Consider the following 26,986-nt stretch of genomic DNA (forward strand, 5'->3'; position numbering starts at 1 on the left):
TCATTTCTGGAGAGATTTTTGTTTTGAGGGAAAACGTGTAAGATATCAACTAAAGTTTTCTTTTGTGAGTGGGGGGGGAGAGAGGGAGGAAGGAAAAGAGAGAGACAGAGACAGAGAGAGAATGAGAATATATGAATGGATGAATATGAATGTGTACCTCCAATCAGATCTGGAGGAGAGAGCTCAGACTCCAGGAATGTAGGAGCCCTCACATGCTGGGCCAATGCTAAGCTTCATTTTCTGTTTTGTTTTAAGTTTGGTTTGTGTAGTTTTGCATTTTTTTTTTTTTTTGGTTTGATCCAAAAAAGAATTTAGTGTCTGGAGAATTGGCTTCATGTACAAGAATCCTGCAGGCAGCCCTGCAGCTTGCCTGAGAATGAAGCCTTCATTAAATAAGATGTATGAATCCCTTAAAGGGAATAATCTGAACCCCAAGTTGTCACTGTCACTTCAGGACAATGTCTGCCATTCTGAGCTGTATACATAAAATGAAATCCCAGCACTGAAGGTCTCTGCCAACCTGGGAGGCTTGTGGGGACTCTGGGTGCTTGACAATTTAGATCTCGGATTTTGCATGAATGGAGTTTTCTTTAGTCTGCTAAAGAATGCACTGGTTGAACTCATTGAATTGAGCTGCAGGAGGATGAGGGGAACTCAAGTCTTTCCCCATTGCAGGGATAAAGCAGCTTCAGTCAGGGTGCAGAAGTCCTCAGGAAAATTGTTAGAAGGGTGGATTTAGGGTGAGAAGAGGCATGAGAAATGCTGAGTTGGAAAAATAAATGAGAAAAAAAAAAAGAGGCTGGCTCACATTTCAGGGCCATGATAGATTGAAGTGTAGGGTTAGGGTTGAATGGGGTTATGGAGCTGATACATGGGGCATTTTAAAGCAACTGTTTAAACCTGGTGGAGAGAACAGATCTTGCTCAATGGAGTGTCCTTTGCCTTCAAAGTTTATTGAAGAGAGAAACAGGATTCCAGGAATTGAAAGTCTCATCACCTTGAGGTCTTTTGGTTTAAAAAATTACACATTTAGATTTTTTCAGAAATGTGTCATAAATGTGTAATGATCTAAAAAAAAAAAAAAAACAAAGAAAATCACTTATTCCATAGCTGAAGACAAAACCTTGAAAGATGACGAGTTCCAGGTTAAAAAAAAATTTTTTTTGAGATAAATATAGACTTGAGCTTCATTAGTAAACTTCACTGATAGATTAATGCACACATTTAGTTTGGTGTCTGAGAAAATTTTCTGTTTGTGGCTGGAAGATGGGCCATAAAAAGCACCAAAGAAAAAGAGAAATCCAGTTTAGCTCCTTGTCCAGGCTCTCTCTGGGAGACAAATGAAAATCTTCAGTTTTACTCTAGCGTGTAAGCTAAACTACAGTGCCCTGAACTAAATATTTAGCTGTATGGGAAACTCATCGAAGGCCAGCAAACATTTTGAGACTGGGGTCCTATCCTTCCCTTAGATTAGTTTAAAAGCAGAGGGATCCTATCTTTCCCCTATGACATTTCTAAGCTGCATCAGTGGCTGTTAAAGGAAACAGAATGACTGCTCCTGCCTTTATTCTTTCAAAAGGAGGTGACAGAAAAATCTAAATTTCATATTAAAAAGAAAGCCATTCCAGATTTTTACCTGGGACAGTGCTTGGTGTTTATTTCTTGTTTGGTAAATTCCCAAGCGATTGTAGGCAAATAAGTGGAAGACTTAAAATGTTAAATGTGATTAACTTATTAAAGAAAACCTGTTACCTCTGTCTTCTCTATCTCTGTCTGTCTGTCTGTCTCTCTCTCTCTCATACACACACACACACACACACACACACACACACACATTCTCCTCTTCAATGAAATCTACTGTTAGAGAAGTTATTAATTGGTAGTTAGGAATGCAGTAACCTAAAGATTTTGTATTGCAGGCTGCTTTTTCCTCCCCTTTTCCATTTTTTCCCCTTTACATAAGCGGTGCTCGGGGCAATCTCTAGCATACAACAGGGAGTTAATAAATACATGTTGTTTGGCTAGTGGATTTCTTTTTATTGGATCCTACCAAAGACAACTTGTAGCAATTTCTGGCCCTGGCAACACTCTTGTTGACAGGAAGACGTGTCAAAGCTTCCTCTCTCTCCTCTGTGATGACAGAGTTGTCATTTGCAAAAACTACAACAGCAGTTACTGATGCTGTGACTAATAAGAATGCCTTTTCGTGCACACCTGTTTCATTACTATAGCTGCAAATCTCGCCCATGTCCCTACAGAAGGGAAAATGCAGGCGGTCTAAGGGCAAGCTGTTACTGTCACCAAGGGCACGAGTACATCTGTCCAAAATCGAGTTCAGGAACTTGGGGACAGGGAAACACTGACAGTCCCTCTTTGTTGGACTCATTTAGTTGGACTTCCCTTGAGGGGAGAGACGTGGGCGCTTGGATCCGGAGCCTCTAGCAAAGTGCCTGGTACACAGTAGGTGCTCAGTAAATGTCCCCATAGGCATGTTTGAAATGGGCAATAGGGCAGCCTTCTGCATCGCCTCTGCTTTTGTGCCTAATCTGTCCATCCTTGGAGAGAGGCAGCTGAGCTGTTTTGCATTTGGTGGCTTCTTTTTCTCTTCTCTGGAGAAGCTCTTTTATTTAGAGATTGCATTTAAACGGCTGGAGGAGGGTATCAATATTTCATTGAAATTTGTCCTAAACTGCGGCTGCAAAATGCACAACTTGAAGCAGCTGTTAATCTTGCAGTCGTGTATGAAGGAAAGGACACTCCAGTGAAAAGGAGGCTGTGCGATGACTAACTGAGGCAGGGATGAGGAGGGGATCCTGAGTTCTGAAAAAAAAAAAAATAACCTGCTTTGAAAGAGAGGCCCTCCTTTTTTCCAGCATCCAGGAAGTGTCACTAAAGGCATTTCTCTAGCAGAAAACATCTGTTCCACACGATCAGTGATTCCCTGAGCTGAATGGGATGATGGTGGATGAGTTGGGAGTGAGCAGAAGTGTTGCTGCCATTAACAGGGGACCCCGCCAGTGATCTTGACTCATCAGGCTTTTGGTAGAGTTATTTTAAATCTTTTCATTTTAACAAAACACCATCAGAAGTTTTGCCTGATTTTAATTTAGAAACAAATCTTCCAGAGGAGGTGATACCACAGCTTGTGCGCTGCTTTATTTCTTTCCAGGGAACATAGAAGAAGGTAACCTGTGGCAAGCTCATAGCTTGGGAGCTCGAAGAGAGTGTGGGGGGGGGGGCATCTATTCTGGCCTTCTCATTTTAGAGATGAGGAAACTTAGGGCAGAGAAGTGAACTAACAGTGAAACACAGGCCAAGAGGACACTGATTTAAAGCTAAAAAAAAAAAAAACCCATCCAACCCTTTCATTTTGAATATGAGGGAATTGATAGATGGATGGATGGACTTGCCCCAATCGGAGAGACAGATATGGGAACTTCACATCCAGCTTCCTTTCTAGCACTCCATTAGGCTTTTGGAAGGTTGAACCTGGAAATTTTTCCTCATTTGGGGAAAGAGTGGCTAAGCTGGTCTGGGTTAAAGTTATAGCTAAATGTCAGTGTTAGAAGCTCCCGTGTGTTCGGTGAATACTGTTTTCAGTTGGGGTTTGGAACAAGAGGATTCTAAAAGCTTTGTCTTCCTAAATGTATCTTTCAAGTCCATTTTGTCTATGTCTGTGAAAAACACTTCTGTACCCAGAAAGGCTGTCTCTTCTCGGTTTTACTGGGTGTCTTCATGTATCAGGGAGTGTTTCCTTATATCCCTGGATCTGTCCTAAGAGCAGTGGGGCCTGTTTCTCAGAATTGATGAAGGGCTCCATCCCCTTGAGCAAGGAGGACATTTTCTGACAGTCCTTCTCGCCTCCCTGGGTGTTTCCTCTTTGCTCAGTTTGGCTGCTGGGTGGTTACTGTCTCTTTTGCTCCCTCCTCTAGGAAAGGCAGAGAGGTGTAGAGCGCACTGTGTGGGGATCAAAGCCTAGCTACAGCACACCCCCTTCAGCCCCCAAATACCCAAAGTCATTTCAGAGAAATTAAGTGCGCGCCGTTCGCTTGCCCACTGATCGGGGACCTTTGGATGCTGATGGCAATCAGGGTGAGCTTCCTCCCGCTGATGTAATGATGATGAATGCATTGCCTCTGTGACTTCAGACAGCTCTTCTCAGTGGATGCAAAGTGCTGGTTAATGAATTGGCTAGGAGGACTTCGGCACAAATGAAATAGAGCTAGGAATTAAAAAGAAAAGACAAGGGAAAAGCAAACTGAGCATTGGGGGCAGCAGAGACAAGTGGTTCAGGTTGTACAGAAACATCAGAGGCTGCACGTGAGCAAATGAGCCCCAGTTGGGGAGGCAGCTCCGATGTGAAAGAGCTAAATGCTGAAGGTTTTCCATCCTTGACCCAGGCAAGTGAAAAGACCGGGATTCAAAGCAATGGGCACAAGGCTGGCTGGTTTTAATCTTTTCCTAGACAGAGTGTGTATGTGTGCATCCCCATTTACCCTGTCTCTAACTTGGGCTGGAAAGGCTGCTCGCACGTTGTCTCCTGAATTAGAATATGATCTCCTTGAGGGCAAGGATTTTTTTTTTGGGGGGGGGGGCATTTTTTGGCATCTGCAGCGCTTAGCATAGTGCCCGGCACATAATAAGTATGAAAATGATTGCTGAATGATCAGAGAGGTGGGGCTGATTTTATTAAGATGATAGAATTGGGGTGGGGGTGGGGGTGGGGGGGTAGAAAGAAAGAAGCTTAGTGCTGCCCCATTGCTTTACAGATGAGGAAATCTCTTCCCAAAGAAGGAAGCTGACGAGCTGAAGCTCACACAGGGAGTCAATGGTTCTGACTCCAAATTCAGATCTTTTCCACCAGATCTTGCTTCTGTGATCTCTATCGCCTACATGTCACAGTTGACTAGGCATTCAAAACCCTTCATACCCTAGCCTCTTCCTACCTTCTTAATACCTTGCTCTCCATTATGTACTCTTCAATCTAGATCTTGGTCTCCTGGCTGTTTCTCACCCGAGACCCTCCGTCTCTTGGCTCTGGCCATTTTCTCTAGTATCACTGGTGCCTGCAAAGTTTTCCCTGTTATGCTCTACTGATCTTAGCTTCCTTTAAATTTCAATTAAAATCTTATCTTCTAAAGGAAGCCTTCCCCAACCTTGTTTAATTCTATACCTTCCTTCAGCTGATTATTTCCTGCTTGCAGCTTTGTAGAGATTGTAAACTTCTTGAGGGCAAGTATTGCCTTTAATATATATATATATATATATATATATATATATATATATATATATATATATATATATATATATATTTCCTGCATTTAGTACAGTTTCTGGTATATAATAGGCACTTAGTGCTTATTGCTTGATTCAGTAGTGTTATCCAGACACATTGAAACTTGTTTTATTACACAGGAAATGGATTCAAATTCTGATTTAGTATATAGAAAGAGGAGTCCTACATCTATGAACACAGAGAGTAGACATAAGTGGATCATATCTAAAATGGGATTTTGGAATGAAGGATGATCCGGATGTGGCAAAAATGATGGCAATTTCATGTGTAGTGGAATAGGAAAAAATCAAGAATGTTTTGGAGTGGAGGGGGGAGGGAAAGGCTGCTTACTTCTCTTTTCCTCTGAATGTTTCAATGTCATTCTTGAATTTTGGAGTGTTTTCCCTTGATTTAGTTGTCTCTCCCCACTTTTTCCCCCCACTCCTCCTCCCCTGCCTCCCAACTTTACTTTTCTAATTTAGACCTGATCCCTGTCATCCCAGAGCCCATTTCTGAAATATCAGCTGAAAGTTTTACAGGGATGGTCTTGGCTTTTTAGTGACCTAGTCATCCCAGGGCTGAGGGTCATCATCGTTAAGAGAAGTAGCTTCTATGGCATGGAATCTGCAAATAAGGTGACCACAAATATGGATAAGAATATGAGGGAAAGAGATGAGATGAGATGGCAAAGTGAAGGCCAGTAGCAATGGTCATTCCATACCACCACGTCACTTTCACCGAGGCTTTCTTTAAGACTGAATGAAGTTGGACCTTTAGGACAGGAATGAGCAGTACCTACTTGGAGATTTTAGGTCTTTTGTTTTTGTTTTTGTTTTTCTTGTGCGAGTGTTTTGCTTTGGGGAAAACAGTGGTTGAATAAGGAACCTTAGTTACTGTTTGGGTCTATTTCTTTTTACTTAACTTCATCCATTGAAGAAAAGGATTTTAATTTCTTAGTAGTTCTCTATATTGCTCAGACAATTTAAATAGGAGACTATTGGTACACTTGATGCCCTGAAGAATGATTATATTCAATCCACACATCATGATGTGTGTATTTTTGGGGGTGGGAGGAGTATAATTTTTTTATATTAACTGGTAAGAGAAAATTATCATAACCTTCCATTTATCCGGAGTGTTTAAAATGGTCTGTGCAGATTGAAAACCACCCCCAATACAAGAACATTTTAAAGGAAGTAACACTTTACTAATTAAAGCAACATTGACACTGACTTAAAAAATCCTACCCATAGGTGTGGAATGATTTCTTATTCAATTTGTAAACAGTATAGACTAGTGGAAAGAATGTTGCCATGATTGATAGGAAGTGTATCATAGGACAGGGGTACATTGCTAGGCTTTGCCACTTGTGACTTTGGACCAGTCGTATCACCTCGGTTTCTTTATTTGTAAAAGGTGATGATTGGACTCATTCTTTGTGTCCTTTGTGTGTTCTTCTGGCTCCAAATCTAATCTTCCATGACTGTGAAGGTCACTTTTATTTCTAAATCTCTGATGCTATAGAAGATTCCTCTAATGATTAAAAAGTTTTAATGCATATTTTGCTGGTGCTAAATCTTAAATTTAAAATTAGAAATATTTCAAAAGCACCTACTATGTTTCATACATTGTACTATGTCATACAGAGGTAAAAGTGAAATGATATCTTCCCTCATGGATGTTATGGCATGGTGATAATAGGCACTTAATAAATTAGCAATTCTATTAATGAGAACAATATATTTATAGAAAATTAAACACAAAATATATAGTAAATAAATTCTAGATGAAAGACTCTAAGAACAGAAGTGGGAAAACAGAATAGACTTCTAGAAGATGACACTTGTGCTGAGTTTTGGAGGAAGCTGGGAAATCTGGGAGGACGTATAGTCCAGGGATGAGACACAGCCTGGGCATGGAGATGGGAGATCCAATGCTATGTAAAAGGAGCACCAATCACACTGATGCTTGGTATCAGAGTTTCAGAACTCCCAGCCATAACTCCACTGTCTCCTCTGTTCTGGACACGAACCATGACTTCTGTAGGGAAATGCTCTTCTCTCCCATTCAGTTTCTTTATTCTAACTCTTACATCATCACCAGAAAAGCAACCAAAATGAAATAGGAAGAGAAAGGCAGTCTTGTTGCCCAGCAGGAACATGTCCTAAGTTTCCTAAGCAAGTGATCCCATTACATGCCAAGGGCAATCTTGAACGTTCCTTGCAGAAAGGAAAGTGTGCTGTTCTAACACCTTTTGTTTGTTTTAAAATCGTAACTCAAACAAATGGAGGTGTTTGTGTGTTTTAAGGAAGATTAGAAGATAAAGGTATATGGGGGTGGGGTGGAATGAAGATGACTTGTGTAGTTTAAATATTTTTTTTGGGGGGGGACTCCAGATGATCGATCAGCAGGCTGCAATCCTGCCCTGGTTCTTGGCTTTTGCAGAATTTCAAAGGGAGGAATCCTTATGGTTTCAAGAAATCCCAACTCCCAAATCTCCACTGGGCTGGGAACGTGTGTTCATGGGCCTTATTGTCAAAATCAAATAAGTTAAAATAGCGGGTAGATTCTCATGAGAGGCTGCTTGGGGTCCAAGGTAAAACTGAGACTGAAACTGAGATGGGGAAGCCATTCCCTTAACTGCTCAACAAGAGATGATAGAATGGTGGCTATGTGCCAGACACTGTGCTGGGTGCTGGTGGTGTGGAGAAAAAGGAAATGGCCTCTGCCCTCAAGGTGCTGACACTCTCTGGGGGAGAGGGATATATCCATATGGAAGCAGATGCAGAGGAGATACCGAGGAAATGCAAAGAGATGGAGGGCTGGGGGTGGAATGCTGGCTTGCTGCTGGGGGTGGGAACCAGGTCTTAGAATACAGGAAGACCTTGGTGGTTAATAGTGTGAACTGTAGCTGTTCTGGTTTTATATCCATGGGGTGCCAGCTCTTCCAGATTTGATCATGACGCCCTCTGTGTCTTTTTTTAATTTGCTGGAGGGCGAGGATGATGTGGAGGTGGGAAGAAATGGAAATGATTTCTTGCCTGTAGAATATGCCCTCTCCCAAAGAAGCCGGTGTGACCTCTGTTCTGGGTCTTTGACTCTTAACACAGTTCTCTGGGGACCCTGATCACCATCATCATGGACACACTCATCATCAATAAACTTTTATTTAGTACCAGCTGTGTGCCAGGCGTGCTACCAAGCACTAAGAAGACAAAGAAAGGAACAGCATACTTACTGCCTTTAAGAAACTCATTTTCTAATGAGGGAGGCTACATGCAAACAAGATGTGTGTGTGTGTGTGTGTGTGTGTGTGTGTGTGTAATATACATGATGTATCTGTACATATATGTGTGTTCACACGTGAATGCAAAGGCTCCCAAGTGGCAAAGTGGCAAGAGCATCAGATCTGTATGCTGTATCAAATTCACCTGTAGACACTTCCCTAGCTAGGTGGTCTTGTACAAGTCATTTAACTTCTGTCTGTCCCAGTTTCCTTATCTGTAAAATGAGGATAATAACAGCACCTGCCTTCTAGGGTTGTTGTTCAGATAAAAGGAGAAAATTTTGTAGTGTTTTGCAAGCCTCGAAATGCTGTGTAAATGGTAGCCACCCCCTGTCTGTCAGTCCATCAATCGAGCATCTCTCTACTTTTGGAAGTGGACGGAAAAGACTTCTTGCCAGAAGGGAGGATATGAGCTGGGTTCTGAAAGGTAGCAGGGAAGTCACACACTCGGTGTGTCAGAAGTGAGATTTGTACTCAAGCCTTCCTTATTTCAATATTAAATTGCCATCCCCTGGCAACTTTTGGTAGTTGATAACATTAGCCAGCTCAAGGCTGAGCATAAATCCCTGAGCTGTTTTTTTTTTTCAGAAACTCATTCATTGAGAAGCTGCCATCTCTTGTAAGACTTCTTCTGGGAAAAGTGACTTTTAAGTCTGAATTCTGGGGACAATTGTTTCAGCTTTCCTTATTTTGCAGATATAGACAGGCTCCCCTTACTTCCTTAAAGCCCCAGGAGATTTCTGCTGGGAGAAGGGTTCCTTGGCTGGGTTCCTTCTCAGGATCAGAAAGGGGCAGTCTTGGGAACTCCCTTGCTGGGGATTGGAGCTTACCGAGTTCTCCTTGACTTTAGGTACAGTTCCCCTGAAAGAGCTGATGGAATGAGAAGCCATCATGGAGGCTCAGTCCCACAGTTCCACAACCAGTGAGAAGAAGAAGGTGGAGGCTCCCATCGCCAAGTGCCCCACGCGGGCAGACGTCAGTGAGAAAGCCGCAGCCTCCAGCACCACATCCAATGGTGAGTGCCCGTGGGTTGCCAGCATCCTTGAGATTGGCTGAGTTCCCAGTGAACGGCTTCTTTGCACCTGAATCTCTGTTCTCTCCAAGGAGAAAGCAGATTGGGTTGGGGAGAGGGGGAGGGTTCAAGAATTCTTGTTTTGACATCAGATGCAGACTTGTCCTAAACTTTCTAATTGGAGATATAAATGAGAGAGGTTGTTTCTTATAGGAAGTTCCTGTTTTGGCATTTGGGAAATCGTTCTGATTAGTCTGGCAAGAGTTCAAAATATTTAGCATTTTGCCATTGAAATCTCTCTCACTCATCAGAATAATGAGTTTTTACAAAAGACACAAAAGTTGCCTTGTCACCCAGATGTTGGCAAGATTTTTCTCCCCAAGAAAGTCAATCACTGTAGAGGAAAACTAACAGGGCCTGGATAATTCCTGTAGCTCAGGGAAACAGGGTGATCGCCGTCTCTGGGAATCGATTTTGGACGTCTTACGGATGCAGATTTTGATTGTTGGTTTGGGGGAATTTTGTGAATCTCCCCAGTTGTCCTTGGGAAGTCATGTCTTCCACAATTCCTGGCTTTTGATGTTTTAATTAAACTTTCAAAGGAAGTCCGACTAGCATTGGTTTTTGGAAATAAATTCCCAAAGTCCTTTGGACAAACATTATGGCGGTCGTGTGTGCTTGTTCCCCTGGGCTTCCTTGGCTTCTTTTGTCTGGAGTGGGGGTTTGACTTTCTGGGATTTGAAGAAGAATGCCTTCATCCTCCTCACCTCACTGTGGGTTAGAACATGGCTTTCGAGGAGGGAAGAGGAATCAGGTTACTACTGGAGGGTACTGGGAATCCTACGGTTAGAACAATAGAGTGGAGAGGAAACTAAGAGGTCATTGAGCCTGACATAAGTCATTCTATGAATTAAGAAACTTGAGGCCCAAAGAAGTTAATTGATTAATCCAAGATCACACAAGTGTCAGAATTAGGATTCGAATCCAGGTCCTCTGACTCCAGAGTAAGCGCTCTTCCCATTATCCCAGTACCTTCCATTTTGCAAAATTGATATTTTTCCTAGCTTAGAAACGAGCGAGAGCAGGGTACAACGGTGATAGTAAGGTATTATATTCTCTTTAGGCAACTTCCCACTGCTCTCTGTCTCTTTTTCTTCTCTCCTCTCCCCCGCTATCCTCTCCTCACTTCTTCAATTATCTCCTCTTCTCTTCCCTCCCCTCTCCTTTCCTGTCTTCTTCTTTCTCTTTTCCCTGTCCTTTCTATCTTTCTCTATTACTCTCTTTTCTCTCCTCTCCTTCTCTCCCTCCTTCCCTTTCTATCTTCCTCTTTCCATCTCTCTCCTTTTTTTTTTAACCTTTTCTTGCTCTCTTTTCTCTCTTCCTCTTTCTCTGCCTCTCTCCTCTGTCTCTTTTTCTCTCTGTCTCTCTTTCTCTGTCTCTTTCTTTTTCTGTCTTTGTCTCTGTCTCTCTTTCTGTCTCTCTTTTTCTATCTGTCTCTCTGTGTCTCCTTGTCTGATTGTCTCTCCTTCTCTGTCTCTCCTTCTCTGTCTCTCTCCTTCTCTGCCTCTTTCTGTATCTCATATCTTTCTCCTATTCTGTCTTTATTTCTCTCTGTCTCTCTCTTTGTGTGTGTATGTCTCTCTCAGTGTCTCTATCTGTGTCTCTGCTTCCCTTTCACTCTTCCCTTTCCCCTTTCTCTTCTGCTTTCTTTGTCTTTCTCTCCTCCCTCTTTCCCTTCCAGGCTACTGAGGCTTTATTTGTTACTATTTAAAGCTCATAACAAGTGGTGGGCAGAGTCAGCCTTGAAGTAAGGCAGACTTGAGTTCAAGTTTTGCTTCTGCTACAGGTGGACTTTGTGATGCTGGACAAGCCACTTCACTCGTCAGTGACCCCGAGCTGCCTCTAGAGAGGCTCCACTCTGGAAGCCCCAGTTTTGTTCTCCCCTGCAGTTTCTGACCCTGATGAAATCCCAAGTCTGGGGCAGAACAAAGTGGTCAGATTTTTGTAGGTCCACTGATGGCTCTTTCGTAGAAGCTTGCTGGGAAAGTCAGAGTTTCTCTGAGAAAGATATTTTCACAGTGCAGTAGATAAGGCCTGGAGGAGGATAGACACCCAGTTAAGGTTGTCTCTGTTAGCCATCAGAAGCTCTCGCTCTCTTAAGTCCAACGTCTCCCCTGCTATATACTGGTTTGTGTTTCTCTCAAGGGACCATTTCAAATATTTCTACGTGTTTTTCTAATTGGGTGAGTGCATAGAGATGGATTTGGTTACTGTGGCATGAGGGGCACTGGGCGTGGGTATCTTATTAAACTCATTGAGTTTAATTTCTTTATTTATATATTTTAAGGTGATGCTTAGAAAATGATTTGCTCTTATGTCATTTATAATTACTTTAAAATATATGTCTTTCTATGGAAAGAGCAGGGGTCAGAGGGAGACGGAAATAGAGAGACAGAGACTGGAAACCAATGTTGTACTGTTTTTCAAAAACAAAACAAAATAAAAAGCTCAGGAGGGAGAGTTTAATAAAAGACAAAAAGCTTTTTCCCCCTTCAAGTTTTCTAGCAGGGAGATGGGCTCCTTTAGCAGGATAAAGCAGAGACTAAATCTGCATTTATTGGGGCTGTTGTGTTGTGGATTCTTGGTTAGGTATAGTCTGGATTAGTGTCACAAATTCATAGATTTAGAGATGAAAGTGGTTTCCAAGGGCATTGAGATGATTCTCTTCATTTTATAGTTGAAGAAAATTAGTGCTTAAAGGTACAGTGACTTGCTAAAGGTGATATACTTACTAAGTGGCTGAGTCAGAATTTGTACCTACAACTTCCATACCCTGAATACAGCCCTCCTTGGATTGAACCACCGAGGTGCCATCAGAGAGGGTAGGATCAGTAATGCAAGAGCTGCTTCTTCTTTTTTCTTTATTAGTTTCCTTTTCTTTGCCCTAAAATATGCACCAAGAGACAACTTGGTTGCTCTTGTTCCCTAGTTCTAAAAATGCTTTAAGATTCTAGGTCTTGGATGATTCCTTTTAATCATTTGCTGGGAATTAAGAACCTTTCACTTGGAAGGCAGCTGTCTACTAAGATTCCCACCAATGTGAACTGCCCACAGTGAAAGGGATTTGGGATCTGGTTTCCTATCTTTGGAGGTCACGGAGTGGAGGCTGGACGGCTGCTTCTTGGCTCTCCTGTAGTGTATATTTCCTTCATACATGGGTTGGACTATATCAGGAGTTCTCAGTCTTTTTAATCTTAGGAAACAATTACATTCTGTAAAAGTATTGAGGTTCCCAAAGAGTATTTATTTATTTATTTTGCTGAGGCAATTGGGGTTAAGTGACTTGCCCAAGGTCACACAGCCAGGAAGTGTTAAGTGTCTGAAGTCACATTTGAACTCAAGTACTCCTGAATCCAGGACTGGTGCTGTATCCACTGGGCCACCTAGCTGCTCCCAAAGAATGTTTATATGATTTATAGATATTGATATTTGTCATGTTAAAAATGAAAATGTCTTAGTCTTATTATGAAAATAATTTTGACCTTGCAGACACCTAAGAATAGTTTTGGGGCAACTAGAAGGCTATAATGTGCTTATCCTAGACCCTGAGTTCAAATTCAGCGTCAGAGCCTTACTAGCTGTGTGACTGTGGGCAAATCACAAGTTCTGTTCCCTAGGAGGCATCTCTGTGGCTCAGTAGATAAGAGACCTCAGGGAGACCCGAGTTAAAATCTGTCTCAGACACTTACTGGCTGTGTGATCTTTGACAATTCATGTACCTTTTGTTTGCCTTAATCCTCTGGAGAAGGAAATGGCAGATCATTCTAGTATGTTTGCCAAGAAAACCTCGTGAACAGAACGATCCACTGAGGAGTTGGATGGGACTGAATAACAACAACCTCCAAGATAAAAGGCTCTCAGGTGCCCCGAAGATCCCCCAAGTGACACTTTGAGAACCACCGGACCCGTTGGTAGCTGATGTCCACCGATATCTCTTTCAATTCCCAAATCGTGCTCTGATCGCCTGAGCTAATTCTAGCAAGGGACAAAATTTGACTCGAAGATTGTTTGTTTTGCTTTTAAATGAGGCAAGACTGAACAAGGAGCAGTCATCGGGCTGGTTATGAAACGGATGGAAATTTGACGCACTTCTCCTGTTGGTCAGCACCTGCTAGGACAGGCAGTGGATACCCCCTAAGCCCGGACACAGACTCTCCTTCCTTCTGAGCAGGGCTAATTAGTGCCCAGTTTTTCAGACGGTGTGTGATTGAGCGACAGCTCTCAAAGAAGGGCTTCAAACAGCACAAACCTTCTTCTGAAAGGAGCTGTTGCTTCCTTCTACAAGACAGAAATGAAATCAATTTTTCCAGGAGAAAGAAAAATGCCGTCCTCTAAATGAATGTGAAATGGAAGTTTTAGGCAGCGCTTGTAATCCTAGGGAAGGAAGCACCTGGGAAGAAAGAGGAAAATGGGTTTGATTCATTTCTTTTGTTGCGCTTCTTCAGTGAGAGATGAGAGCTTCCATGCACTCTTGGGCTCTTGGTGAATGGGGGGGCGTGGATCACTTAGGAAGGCAGCGCTACCATAGCTATTGTTGAAACTCCCCACATGAGACTGACTCTACTTTGTGCAGATGCAGAACCAGGGGCAAGGGATGCGACAGAGGGGTGGATCTAGATTTGCTGGCAAGAAAATCTTGCTGCCAATTAATGTTTTCCCTGAATAACTTGGGCTGCCTTGGGAAGTGGAAGAGCCATCGCTCCCTAGGCTGGACATCTTCAAGTAAATGTCCACTGATTGTTACCGTCAGGATTCTTGTTCAGGCACACAAACTGGATACAATGCAACTCAAGCATTTATTCACCCAGTAAACATTTATTAAATATCATGTATCGAGCACTGACTAAGCACCAGGGATACAAAAGAAGAACTATAGAAAGCTCCTGTCCTCAGGGTGCTTATATTATAATTTATTAAATCCCTCCCATGTAGATGGCAAGCACTGGACTGGACTCTGAGAACACTAAGACATACATGAAATTCACCCTGTTTTCAGGGGAACTCATATTCTGTTGGAAGAAACCGTTTCTACAGTATTAAGTACTTAATCAATGAAAATAAAACCAAATCAGAATCAGGAAGGACACTGATATGGCAGGATCAGCAAAATCCTCATGTAGAAGGTGGTTAGAGCTTGGGAGTTTGAGGTTTGGAGAGCCAGAGGTCAGGAGGATGAAACTTTCAGTCAAAGAAGGTAGCCTGTGCAAAGAAGGGGGAGATGATGCAGTATGGTGGATAGTGAACATCAAGTAATTATACTGGTCTGGAAGGAGCTGTAGATGGAGGGAAGAAATGTGCAATTATTAAGGAAGGCTGGACTGAGACCAAATTATAAAGGGTTTTCAAAGCTAAACAGAGCAGGCATTTGTTATTGAGCATAGATGTTGGAGGGAGTCTTTGAGACCCATTCCAATTTTAAGATTCTGTGAGACTGACTTCCCAATTAACCCATATTCTTTGGGATACACAGCAGTAGGGATTGGCCTATCAATGCCTGTATTGGTGGGTCTGAGGGGATTCAATATATGCCACACTGTTCTTGTGGTTGTGTGGGCTTTGAAGGTTGAAGAAATGCCAGCTGATGACTAATCCAAGATGGCGGTGGTTTGTGGAAGATGGCGTTAGTGAGACTTATTTTCCTTGTTTGGTGAACCCGAAGAGTTTTGCAATGATGACTCTGTTGAAGATCCAAAAAAAGAAGAAAAAAACCTAAATCCTTTAATAGACATCACCATAGAAACAGGTCACAGCACGACCAGGATTGCCATCAGAAAGCCCTGATTTCAAAGGTTCAGTTTCTTTTTCTTGGAAATTTTCTTACCCTTATTTTTTCTCTATTTTTAAAAGCATTTTTATTTATTTGAAGTTTTGAGTTCCAAGTTCTATTCCTCCCTCTTTTTTCCTTTCCAAACCTTCCCTGAGATGGTGAGCAATCGGATATGTTATACATGTGCAATCATGTAAAACATTTCTCCATCAGTCTTTTATGCAAGAAAACAAATAAAAGGGGGAAAAAGAAAGAAATCGAAAAATAACATGTTTCAGTTTCTATTCAATTCATATCCATTCTTTTTCTGGAGGCAGATAGTATTCTTCATTATTAATACTTTGGAATTGTCTTGGAGATAGTATTCTTCATCATTAATACTTTGGCATTGTCTTGGAGATAGTATTCTTCATCATTAGTACTTTGGGATTGTCTTGGATCCTTGAACTGTCAAGATTCATTAAACCATTCACAATTCTATTGAACAGCACTCTGTTCACCATTCTCCTGGTTTTGCTTACTTCCCTATGTATCAGTTCATGTAAGTCTTTCCAGGTTTTTAAGAAATCATCCTTCTTGTCATTTCTTATACCACAATAATATTCCATTACAGTCATAGAGCACAGCTTTCTTAGTCATTCCCCAATTGATGGGCATCTCTTTGATTTCCAATTGTTAGCCACCACAAAAAGAGTAGCAATGCCCTTTCCCCTTTCTTTGGCTGTCTTAGGATCTAGACCTAACAGTGGTGTTGCTGGATCAAACAGTATGCACAGTTTTTAGCCCTTTGGGAATAGTAACAAATTATTTTCCAGAATGGTTGAATCAGTTCACAACTCCATCAGCAATGCATTAATGTCCGAGGATTCGGTTTAATAGATCCTTGAAAAATGAAACTTTGTTCTAAACTCAAACATTGTCAGGTAATAAATTTACCTGTTGCTTCCGAAGCTTTCTGCTTAGAATCTATGCTCTCCTACATACTACCTGCCTCTCTAGGCCTTAGGCTCTAGTTTGTCCAGTAGTAAATGGAAGTTTGGTTCAGGTGACCTTTGAGGTCCAATTCAGCTCTTTTTTTTTTTTTTTTTTTTAATAATAAATTTTATTTTATTTAATAATAACTTCGCATTGACAGAATCCATGACAGGATAATTTCTACACGACATTATCCCTTGCAATCACTTATGTTTTGTTTTTTCCCCTCCCTCCCTCCTCCCCCCCCCCCAGGATGGCAAGCAGTCCTATATATGCTAAACATGTTGCAGTATATCCTAGATACAATACGTATTTGCAGAACCAAACAGTTCTCTTGTTGCACAGGGAGAATTGGATTCAGAAGGTAAAAATAACTCGGGAAGAAAATCAAAAATGCAAATAGTTCACATTCATTTCCCAGTATTCCTTCTTTGGGTGTAGCTGTTTCTGTCCATCATTTCTCCAATGAAACTCAGTTAAGTCTCTTTGTCAGAGAAATCCACTTCCATCAGAATACATCCTCATACAATATCGTTGTCGAAGTGTATAATGATCTCCTGGTTCTGCTCATCTCACTTAGCATCAGTCCATGTAGGTCTCTCCAAGCCTCTCTGTATTCATCCTGCTGGTCATTCCTTACAGAGCAATAATATTCCATAACATTCATATACCACAATTTACCCAGCCATTCTCCAATTGATGGGCATCCATTCATTTTCCAGTTTCTAGCCACTACAAACAGGGCTGCTACAAACATTTTGGCACATACAGGTCCCCTTCCCTTTTTTAGTATCTCTTTGGGGTATAAGCCCAATAGAAACACTGCTGGATCAAAGGGTATGCACAGTTTGATAACTTTTTGGGCATAATTCCAGATCGCTCTCCAGAATGGCTGGATTCGTTCACAACTCCACCAACAATGCATCAATGTCCCCGTTTTCCCGCATCCCCTCCAACATTCATCATTGTTTTTTCCTGTCATCTTAGCCAATCTGACAGGAGTGTAGTGATATCTCAGAGTTGTCTTAATTTGCATTTCTCTGATCAATAGTGATTTGGAACACTCTTTCATGTGAGTGGTAATAGTTTCAATTTCTTCATCTGAAAATTGTCTGTTCATATCCTTTGACCATTTATCACCAATTCAGCTCTTTAAGATGATAAATCTAATGTTTTATACATGAAGGAAAAGAGATGCAGAGGTGAAATAACATACCTAAACTCACAAGTGAAATAGCCAAGAATCATATTAATTTAGTCTTTTGATTACATCCCATGCTCATTCTGTTACAACAGGATTTTCTTTTCTGACTTGTATCTGTAACCTCCCTTATGTATTCTCTCCCCAGTAGAATGCAAGCATCTTAAAAATAGGGACCATTTGGATTTTCTCTTAGTATTCCCAGCCCTCAGCACAGTGCTTTGCTCTTAGGAAAGTAGAGAATAAATAGTTTTTCATTCATTCATTATGTTATAATTTTCATTTGATTTTTTGATGGGAAATTCATTAACAGGCTCAAATCTCGACTCTCCCACTTCCTTCTTGTATGACTGAGGGAATCGGTTAAATGACCTGGCAATCAGTTGCCTCATCTGTAAAATGAGACTGTTGGATTAGGCCTCTGGGTCCCTCCCAGCTTCAAACTCATGACTCTATGAACTCTTCCCACCCTTCCCACCATGCATGAACACATTTCCCATTAAGTGTCACTACTAATCTTTTTCTTTCATTTTGTGGAGCATTTTCTTTCATCATGCCATCCATAGAGACATTTTTCCTTTGAATATGCTATTAAAGGGTTAAGCTTTGACTTTAATACATAAATTTCTGGAATCCTGATTTTTAAATAATGGAGGAACTCTAATGTAGTGTGTAGACCATTCTCTGGGGGAATCAGAGAAAGTGGGTTCAGCTCCTTCCAAAGGTACTTCCTTGTTATGTGAGCCAGGGCACAGCAAAAAATCAGTGAATTTTAATTTTCTCATCTGTAAAATAAAGAGGTTGATCTCAGTAGCCTCCAAAGTCCCTTCCAGTTCTAAATCTCAAACTAGGAGAATAACAACTTCAAAGATCCATGTGGAAAACATCGCTGCTCTGCTTTTTGTGGTGGAATCTTGAAGAACTTTTGTGAATTAAAAAAAATACAGCAACAATTAAGGCTCACATTAATCCAAAAGGTTTTCCTGACTTGAACATTGGTGCTCTTGTATGCATTTGCCAGGTGACACTTTTTGTAAGATTTGTCTTGCTCCCCCCTTTCAGTTATTATTGCTTTCTCTCACTTGAAATTATTTTGTCAATGCTATTTACTTACCGGGGTATATGTTATCTCCATTTCTTCTGGAAAAGAGGGGACTCTTTCCTTGCCTCTGTAACCTCAGGGCTGAGTATTTTGTCTCTCATAAAACGAGCATGTAAAAAGCTGAATTCTATCCAAATATGAATAATTTACATTTGGTTGGGGGTTCTGGACCTACTTACTCCCTTGAGATTATTGGGGGTTATTTGGGAAATTTTCTGAGCCAAACTTCAGGGAGCTAAATTCTTTTCGAATTTGGCTTTGCCCGACGTGCCTTTGCAGATGATGGGCTCGATAAATATTTGTAGGCATTGATTGTTTATTAGTTTCTGGATGTTCCCAGATTAGTTAACGTAGATCTTGTGCTCTGGATAGTCTTGGGAATTGATTTCAAGAGGCCCACGCTTGTAGTTGGCCTAGACCCCTTCCCTGGGGGTCACAACTGGTGTTTTCTCCCTCACGGCCTCACTGGCCATTCGGAGGCCCTCGCCGGGGCCTCAGTGGCCCAAAGGTTGGGCTTATTTTCCGTTGGGTGTTTTTTGACCTGTGAGCTTTTCCCAATGTAATCTGATATTTCTTATTAACCCGTTACTCTGCTGTTAAAAAAAAAAAAGTCAACTAATTATAAACGTCTGTTGACTGTAGACTTGAAGCCCTTTAGCAGGATCAGCTTATTATTGAGACCATACCTTAAAGTGATAGAAAGCAGAAATTAGAATCCTAATGGTGATGCAATGTGAAACCGAGGTTGATGGATTAATAAAAGGAGAGGAAGTTCAGTTGTCTGCGCTTTGATTCTTTGCAAAGAAGGGCGAGGTTCACCTCGGCTCTTTAAAAATGACTCTTTGAGGTTTACAAGAGAAAAGTATTTAGTGGTCTGCAGCTTCATGGGAGCCACATTTCCTGTTCTAACTTTTGCTTGGTGCCTGGCCTTGCCCCAGCTTTCAAGCTATCTATAAAATAGGTGTTAATCACCATATTCATTCTTCACCTCGCTGTGAGTATGAAAATCCTTCGAGGTTCTGCTGAGAGGGCAGAGTTCAGAGGTCGCTAGCCATCAGGAAACACCGCAGACTGTTAGCCATACCTTTGTTGAATTCTTGCCCCTAACAAGAATTCAGCTGGCTCAGACTCTCACTGAACTTCCTAAGTTTTCTTTTTCTTTCTTTCTTTCTTTTTTTTTTTTTTTTTTAAAGCTTATCTATTTCTTTCCCTCTTGGCCACAATCCCATTTCCTGGTTCAAAGGAGATAGGCAGAAAAGGTTTTCTGAGATGAAATAGGTCTTTCAAAAAACCATTTTGATGAGTTAAGTATAAATGAATCAGAAACATACGGATTGCATTTACTTTAAAATACACATGGGTTTAGAAATTAAGGGGGGAAAGGGCTTGGCGAAAGACATTTTGAATTTTGCTGAACTCAAAGTGTTTTGAAAAATAGTTCAAGATGTTTGACGAATGGTAAATGTGGCCAGGTTTGCCCATCTCTTGAAAGGATGGCTTGTAGTCACTAGGATAATATGTGTGTGTGTGTGTGTGTGTGTGTGTGTGTGTGTGTGCGCGTGTGTTCCCCCATGCCAGGGATGGCTCCTATATCTTCCTTCTAAATGAGCTCTCAGTTGCCTGGAGGAATGAGAAAAATATCTAAAGGACTCACTGGCCAAGCATCAGACATCCTTGTTGAAAAAGGGTTCTTTAAAATTCAAAGTACAAAGTCTTGTTCATCATGTCTTCAGTTTATAGATTCTCTCTTGCCGGAGCTCTTGTTCCCGGGCAGTGATGAGTAAAGCATCCGAACCCTCTGCCTTATGGTGACGGCATGAGATTGGGAGATGGTTGGCAGGATCACGGGCATCGTTTCGGGGCCAGAGAAATGGGCCTGGAATGACATTTTGCATCACGATCGTATCCAACATTTACATCAGACCTTATGCTTTTCAAAATTGTTGACATCTCTGTGTCAAAGCAACCGACTCTGGAATTGGCCAGACAGAGCGTTCACTGAGCTTCTGTGCTGGGGGGCAAGGGGAACACTTTGGCTCTAACCAAGGGCTGCTTGAATCATGATCATCAACGATTCCCATCTTATGAGTTTTTTCAATGGTTTGAGCTGTGATCAATAAATGGGGTTCTTTTGTGGGAGACTGTTCTTAAACATTGAATATTTTAAAGCTGATGGGGGGGGGGGGAGTCAGTAACAGAAGTCTCGTGAAGAGTCCATGCACCTGGAGGAAACTCTGAAAGGCAATAATGGTGTGTTTGACTAAAATAAATTCCTTTGTGGGGTTCTAGAATGTGGTAGGCACTCAAGTATGTCCCATCGATGGTCTCCTAATATCATGGAAAGACTTTGGATTTTAGGGATGCACATGATTCAGTGAATTCTGTGGTTCTGACCAATATTTCTTTGTCTACCTAGTAGCTAAATGGCACAGTGGATAAAGCTCTAGGCTTGGAGTCAGGAAGTTCTGAGTTCAGATTTGTCCTCAGACATTTACTAACTGTGATTCCTGGGCAAGTCACTAAATCTTTGACTGCCTCAATTTTCCCCCAGGTAAAATGGAGATAAAATAGCAACTATTCTCAAAGGATCAAATGAAATAATATTTATAAAGCATTTAACACTGTGTCAGGCATATATGAATACTTAATAACTTATTCCTTTCCTTCCCTCTCTCCTTTCTTCCCTTCCTCCCTCTTTCCTTCCTTCCTTTCTTCCTTTTCTGCTTCCCTCCTTCCCTTCCTCCCTCCTTCCCTTCTTTCTTTCTTCCTTCTCTGCTTCCCTTCTTCCCTTCTTCCCTCCTTCCCTTCTTCCCTTCTTCCTTCTCTGCCTCCCTCCTTCCCTGTCTGTCTGCCTGCCTCTGTTCCTTCCTTCCCATTCTTCTTCCCCCTTTTCTTCCCTCCTTCCTTCCCCCTTTCCTCCTTCCCTTCCTATGACTATGAAAACACAGATCAAAAGATCATACATAAGTTCTGGAAGGGATCTCGGAGGCCTTTTAGCCAAAACTCTTGATTTGAAAGCTGAAGAATGTGAGATCTAGTTACATTCAATTACTTCCCAAACTTCCCTAGATCATATTTGGGAGGTCTGGGATCTGTACCAAAGTTCTCTGCCTCCTGCCCTATCATGTTGCTGCCCACAGTCCAAAAAGAAAATGCTACAATTCTGTGCTGGAAGAGCTGGGGAGAAGGAAGAGAATTTCTTTGCTGCTGGTCTGGGGAGTTCTGAACTGCTCCCATTATTTTGGAAAGCTCCTTCTCAAAGGTGTTCTTCCCTTTTCACCATGTGGTCCTAGGGCTAGTATATCATCCAAAGGACATCATTGGAAGGACCCAGAGAATTCCCTTCACTCCACTTCAGAGGGTATTTATTGTCTGCTGCTCGGTTCAAGCCTGTGTTCCCACCAGGAACATAAAGAAACTGTAAAGAGTCCTTACCCACAAGGAGCCTACATTCTTCTGTGCGAGCGTGTGTATGAGTGTATATGTGTGTGTGTGTATGAGAGTGTGTGTGTGTGTATGTGTGTGTGTGTGTGTGTATGAGTGTGACAGATAAGTGGGTAGAAGATACTTTGAGAAAATGGCTATGTGCAATATATATATATATATATATATATATATATATATATATATATATATATGTATATTCCAAATGAGAAAAGACCGACAGTAATCCTTATGCCCTAAGACCAGGGAAAGGCAGTGAGCATGGGGATAGAGGACTGTACCTGGAGTGAGAAGAGAATGGATAGAATCCCGTGAGAAATCCAGGAAGCTACTGGCCACATGGCACGTGCTATGGAGCAATTCTTTACACTTCAAGCCCTTGCTCTGCTAAGTTGCCTCATGATGCCCGGAGTGGCGGCTCACAATGGCGCTGGGTCCCATGGAGATCATGTTAGAAATTGTGAAGTACAAGAATGACCCATGGCATGGGGATAGGGAATAGTAATGTGTCTTTCTAAATGATAGTGAGATCTAGAATACATAGAGGAAGTGATAAAGATGGAAGAATACAGCCACTGACCAAAATAAAATATTAATAAGCACAGCCACAAAATCAGACCAAAAACTCCCAAAGAGGTTTGGATGCGGGTGTAGACAGAAGCAGGGCATTTGGATTTTTTAAAGCTGTTTTTGGGGGGATGGGGTGGTTTTATTGTGATTTTATTATGGGGAATTTTCAATGTGACTATACCCCCACTGCCCCAGAATGGCAACAGGTTTGTAACTAATTCTTGAAAAGTTGCCTCAGTGCCCTTGAAAGGTTAAGTAATGTGCCATGTACACAAAAAAGATTAAATTAATTATTTTGGGATACATGGTTTTATCTCTGGTTCTCTTAATTTATTTATTTGAATCTTTTCTCCAAAAAAGAATAATTCCCAAAGTATATTGAGATGCAAAAACTATAAATGATTTCCAAATCAGTGTCCCCAGAAACGGAAGGTTTCTTCATTGTGGGAGGGAAAGATCCCCCTAACAAAGAATTCTGCAGCAGCCTGGCCTTTCCAGAGCTAGGTTTTGCTTCTGGGCTTTGATAAGGAATGGGCCGGCCCTGGCTGAACTCTGTGCAGGAAACGTGGTATAGCTACAAACATGGCGGCTCCAATGACGTGGAATCATCAAGGAGTTTTTAGCTCCTCGAAAGCTCTTAAGCCACAAACTCCACACTCAGAATAGTTAGAGCCTTGAGAGAGATTTTTTTACATGTGTAAAAGAAAAAAAAAAGCTTCCATCCCCCTCTGCCCAGCTCCCAGCACCTAGCACACACGTGTGCTCAGTGAATAGATAATATCTGAAGGGCATGTTAACCTGTGTTAATACAGAGATACCACTGGAGCACTTGGGTGGGATTCTTTGTTTGCTTTGGAGTCTTTACAAAGTGTGTGTGTGTGTGTGTGTGTGTGTGTGTGTGTGTGTGTGTATTTAGATCCAGCTAGAGCACAAGCTGAACTGTCTTGTTATGGCTCAGTAGATGTATTTTCTCTTTTAACATCTAGGCCATGGTCGTGGATGATCCTAGATACTCTTGAAGAAAATCCCCAAAGAGACAGCCTTGCTAAGTTCTGTCAATTTTGGTTTTTCTTTCATTTTTGAGCTTACACATTGGTGACCCCTCTCAATCTCCTGGCAGCTAAAATTGAACAAAAGCAAATTTAGATTTGAAAATTTGCCTAAAGCATGAGAAAGACTTAACCATTAACCGCCCCCCCCCTTTTTTTTTTTTTTCTTCTTCTTCTTTCAGTGGTTAAAATTGAAATGGTAGAATGAAGCTCTTTCAGAGCTGGGAGAAAGAAAGGGGCTCTTAAAATTTCCCTTAAAAACCTTCCTTCCCCTCCCCCTCCCCTTTGCTTTTGCACCACAGGAGAGCATATCAAACAGAAGAGATTTATAGGCAAAAGTTCTTCCCGGTTTGACTTCCTTAAAGGGCTGCCCCTTCCTCTCCTTCCCTCTTTTTCCTCTCTTTGACTCTTCCCTCTCTCCATTGCTCTCGTTCGTGTATTTTTTTTCCCCTTCAGTTGTAGAAAGTTGAGTTCCATCCCAATTATGAAATCTTCGGAGACCATTCCCACATGGTTCTGTAAATGGTAGCTTCATCCGGAGTTCTTTCATCTCCTTTCCTGCTTTCCTGGCTGACAGTTGAAAAGGTCCGACTGTGCCACACAAAGGTTTGATTGCTTTCTCTGGGGGAGACTTTTCCCTGCCTCATCATTCGCTAGGCAGGTGGACCAGAAAGTCTCTTAGTTCTTTTGTTGCCTCTCAAAGTCCAAGGTCTTTGACTGAATAAATCCGCCGTCATGGGATAATTTGCTAAAAGGGGCCTGAAAGATGTGAGAAAAGAAGCCTTACTACTTGGGTGCTGAATTAATGAAATAACTGGGCCTTAGACTTTGCAATTGGAAAATCACCAGGAATGCAGGGGGTGGAGACAGCCTGCAGAATGCCGGGCTTTATTTCCCATAATCAACTTTTCGCTATATTATTTCGGGGCCGCCTGTACTCCGGGCGGACGGCTCCGATGGGCGCGGGGATATTTGCATCCGTTCCCGGGCTGGAAGGGGGAGCCGGAGGAGAGCCGTTGGGGTGCAGGGCCTACTTAGTCATGAGATGATTACGAGGGGGTGGCGAGAATCCCATATGACAGAACTAAGGTTGAGTTAACACAGGGCGAAAAGTAATTTACAGATAGGCTGTCCCTAGCCATCTTTGTAGCCCCTGATAAGGTTTCATTTCAGAATGGATAGGCGACATTTCCACTTACGGGCCCATTCTGCGACACCTGTGATAACAGCTTCTGGGTCCTAATTGAAATTGGTTTCAAAATGGATTTTCGCTTTTCTCTGTCTGTGGAAAATATTGAATGGACTCCGAGCTGCCACAGAGAATCCCGGACCTTGGGAAATGGAGCAGGGAGCAGGGATCATCTTTCATAACAGTGTCGATGATATGACAGTTTTGTTATCTGTCTTATTAATGAAATCATTGATCACCTGATGAGGGAGATAATAAACTGTGGGCCTCTGCTGTTCTGGAGGCTCAATTAGATTCTTTAAAAAATATGGAGGGGGTGGGGGTGGGAAACAAAACAATAGATGGAAAAGAAGGCCCGGGCTTGATTTAAAACTTTCCTGGCCGGTTTCAGGCCCTATTCATTTCAAGCCTAGAAAACGGGTGGGACGAGATGGCCTAGGAGGTCCCTCCAGACTCTCAGATTCCGTGATTCTGCAAGGCAGAGCGAACCCGGGCGTTTTCAGAGATGAGTGACCCAGATTGCCTTCCTCCGATTCGCGAAGTGAATTTAGAAATTTAATTCTTTGGGAAAGAATTACCGGGTGGATGTGAGGGGTACGAGTCGGCTGGAAGCTGAGTCAGCTTGAGGACCCGGGCAAAATGGGACAGGATCTGAGGGGAGGCTGTTGAAATGAAACTCCATAGTGACAAGAGGGAAAAAAGAGGGGCGGGAGGCGGGGGGAGGGGAGGGGATTTTAGGTCCTTTCTCCCAGTGACCGCTGAAAGAGTCAGGAACCGTTAGGAGGGAAGCAGCCTGGATGGCTATGTAGGCTTGTTTTTTATTTTTTATTTTTCCCAGAGAGGCAAGAAGACAGGGCCACATGGTTGTTCTCATGGCTGCAGAGCGAGAGAGAAAGTTTCCACCTTGATGCAATCTAAAATGTCTTTTGAAATCGAGGCTGGAGGGAAGGTGGCTTGGACTGACCACCGTAGCTCTGCTTGGCTGCTCCCCTCCAAGGGTGGGGGGAGCTCTTTCCGGGGAGGGATGATGGCGACTTCTCATCTTTCACTGGAGGTTGGACTTTGAGGTGTCTGTCCATTCTTCCTGCTAGTGGCAAGCCATTCAACAGCCCTGTATGCCTCCCCCCGCTACCAAACAAAAAAGCTTTAAAGAGAAGCTGTGATCAAAGGTTCCCATGATGTCACTGATCCCTGGGGATCCATTTGGAGTCTAGAGAATTTTGCACCCTCGGCCTTTCTCTTATCATTGGAGATCCATTAGTGCTGCCCATTCCTGTGGCCCTCAATCAGCAAAACTAAACACAAGGGATCTGGGCTATTAAGGCATGTTTGTTTGTTTTCCCCTTGAAATGTAATGTTTAGATTCCCCATCTTCCCCAACCCCATCCCTAGTGCTTTTGTAAGTGAGTGGCCTTCTCCTAAAAACAAACAAACAAACAAACAAAGAAAAAATCCAACCAAACAACAACCAAAAAAAAAAAAAAAAAGAAAGAAAAAAAGAAAAAAAAATTGTGAGTGAGAGAGAGAGAGAGAGAGAGAGAGAGAGAGAGAGAGAGAGAGAGAGAGAGAGAGAGAGAGAGAGAGAGAACACGAACAAGGCAGAAAAATGGTCGGGGGCAGTCCAGGGAGGGCTGCACTTGGTGTCTGAATTCATGGGTTTGAATAAGAGCTGCCCCACTTACCTGGGACTGCCTTTCTCTGCCTTAGTTTGTTCATCTATAAATTGAAGGGGTTGTTCTAGAGTATCTGGGAGACCTCTCCTTAGGCTTTGATGCTATTTGCATGTGTAAGATGCATGCGAGCCTTTTCATCACTTGGAGATCTTGATGTGGAGGGAAGGATTCTTCCATTCATCTTTGTTAAATATGGGTTGGGGTGACTTCTGAGAGCCTTGGGGATGTGGATACTTTGTAGGATGATTAAACCCATGTAAGGGGGCTTCATGGAAGTTGGGAAGGTGAGGAATGCTCCCTGCCACTGGCTAAGGTCACATCTGTCACATCTGTGTTTAAGAAAGCAAACCAGACCAAAGGATATTAGTTTTTGCCTCCTGAGT

General features: G+C 42.2%; 1 protein-coding gene across 1 annotated transcript in view; it reads left to right on the top strand.

The window, feature by feature from the left end:
• Nucleotides 1-26,986, top strand: part of GLI3 (GLI family zinc finger 3) — a 252,438-nt gene that overhangs the window by 6,863 nt on the left and 218,589 nt on the right. The window contains exon 2 of the mRNA XM_051978548.1: nt 9,412-9,576. Within this exon, the coding sequence (XP_051834508.1) occupies nt 9,453-9,576 (124 nt within the window). The 5' untranslated portion in view covers nt 9,412-9,452. The remainder of the gene's footprint in view (nt 1-9,411; nt 9,577-26,986) is intronic.

This window comes from Antechinus flavipes, chromosome 1, assembly GCF_016432865.1.
Source record: "Antechinus flavipes isolate AdamAnt ecotype Samford, QLD, Australia chromosome 1, AdamAnt_v2, whole genome shotgun sequence".
NCBI classification, from domain to species: Eukaryota; Metazoa; Chordata; class Mammalia; order Dasyuromorphia; family Dasyuridae; genus Antechinus; species Antechinus flavipes.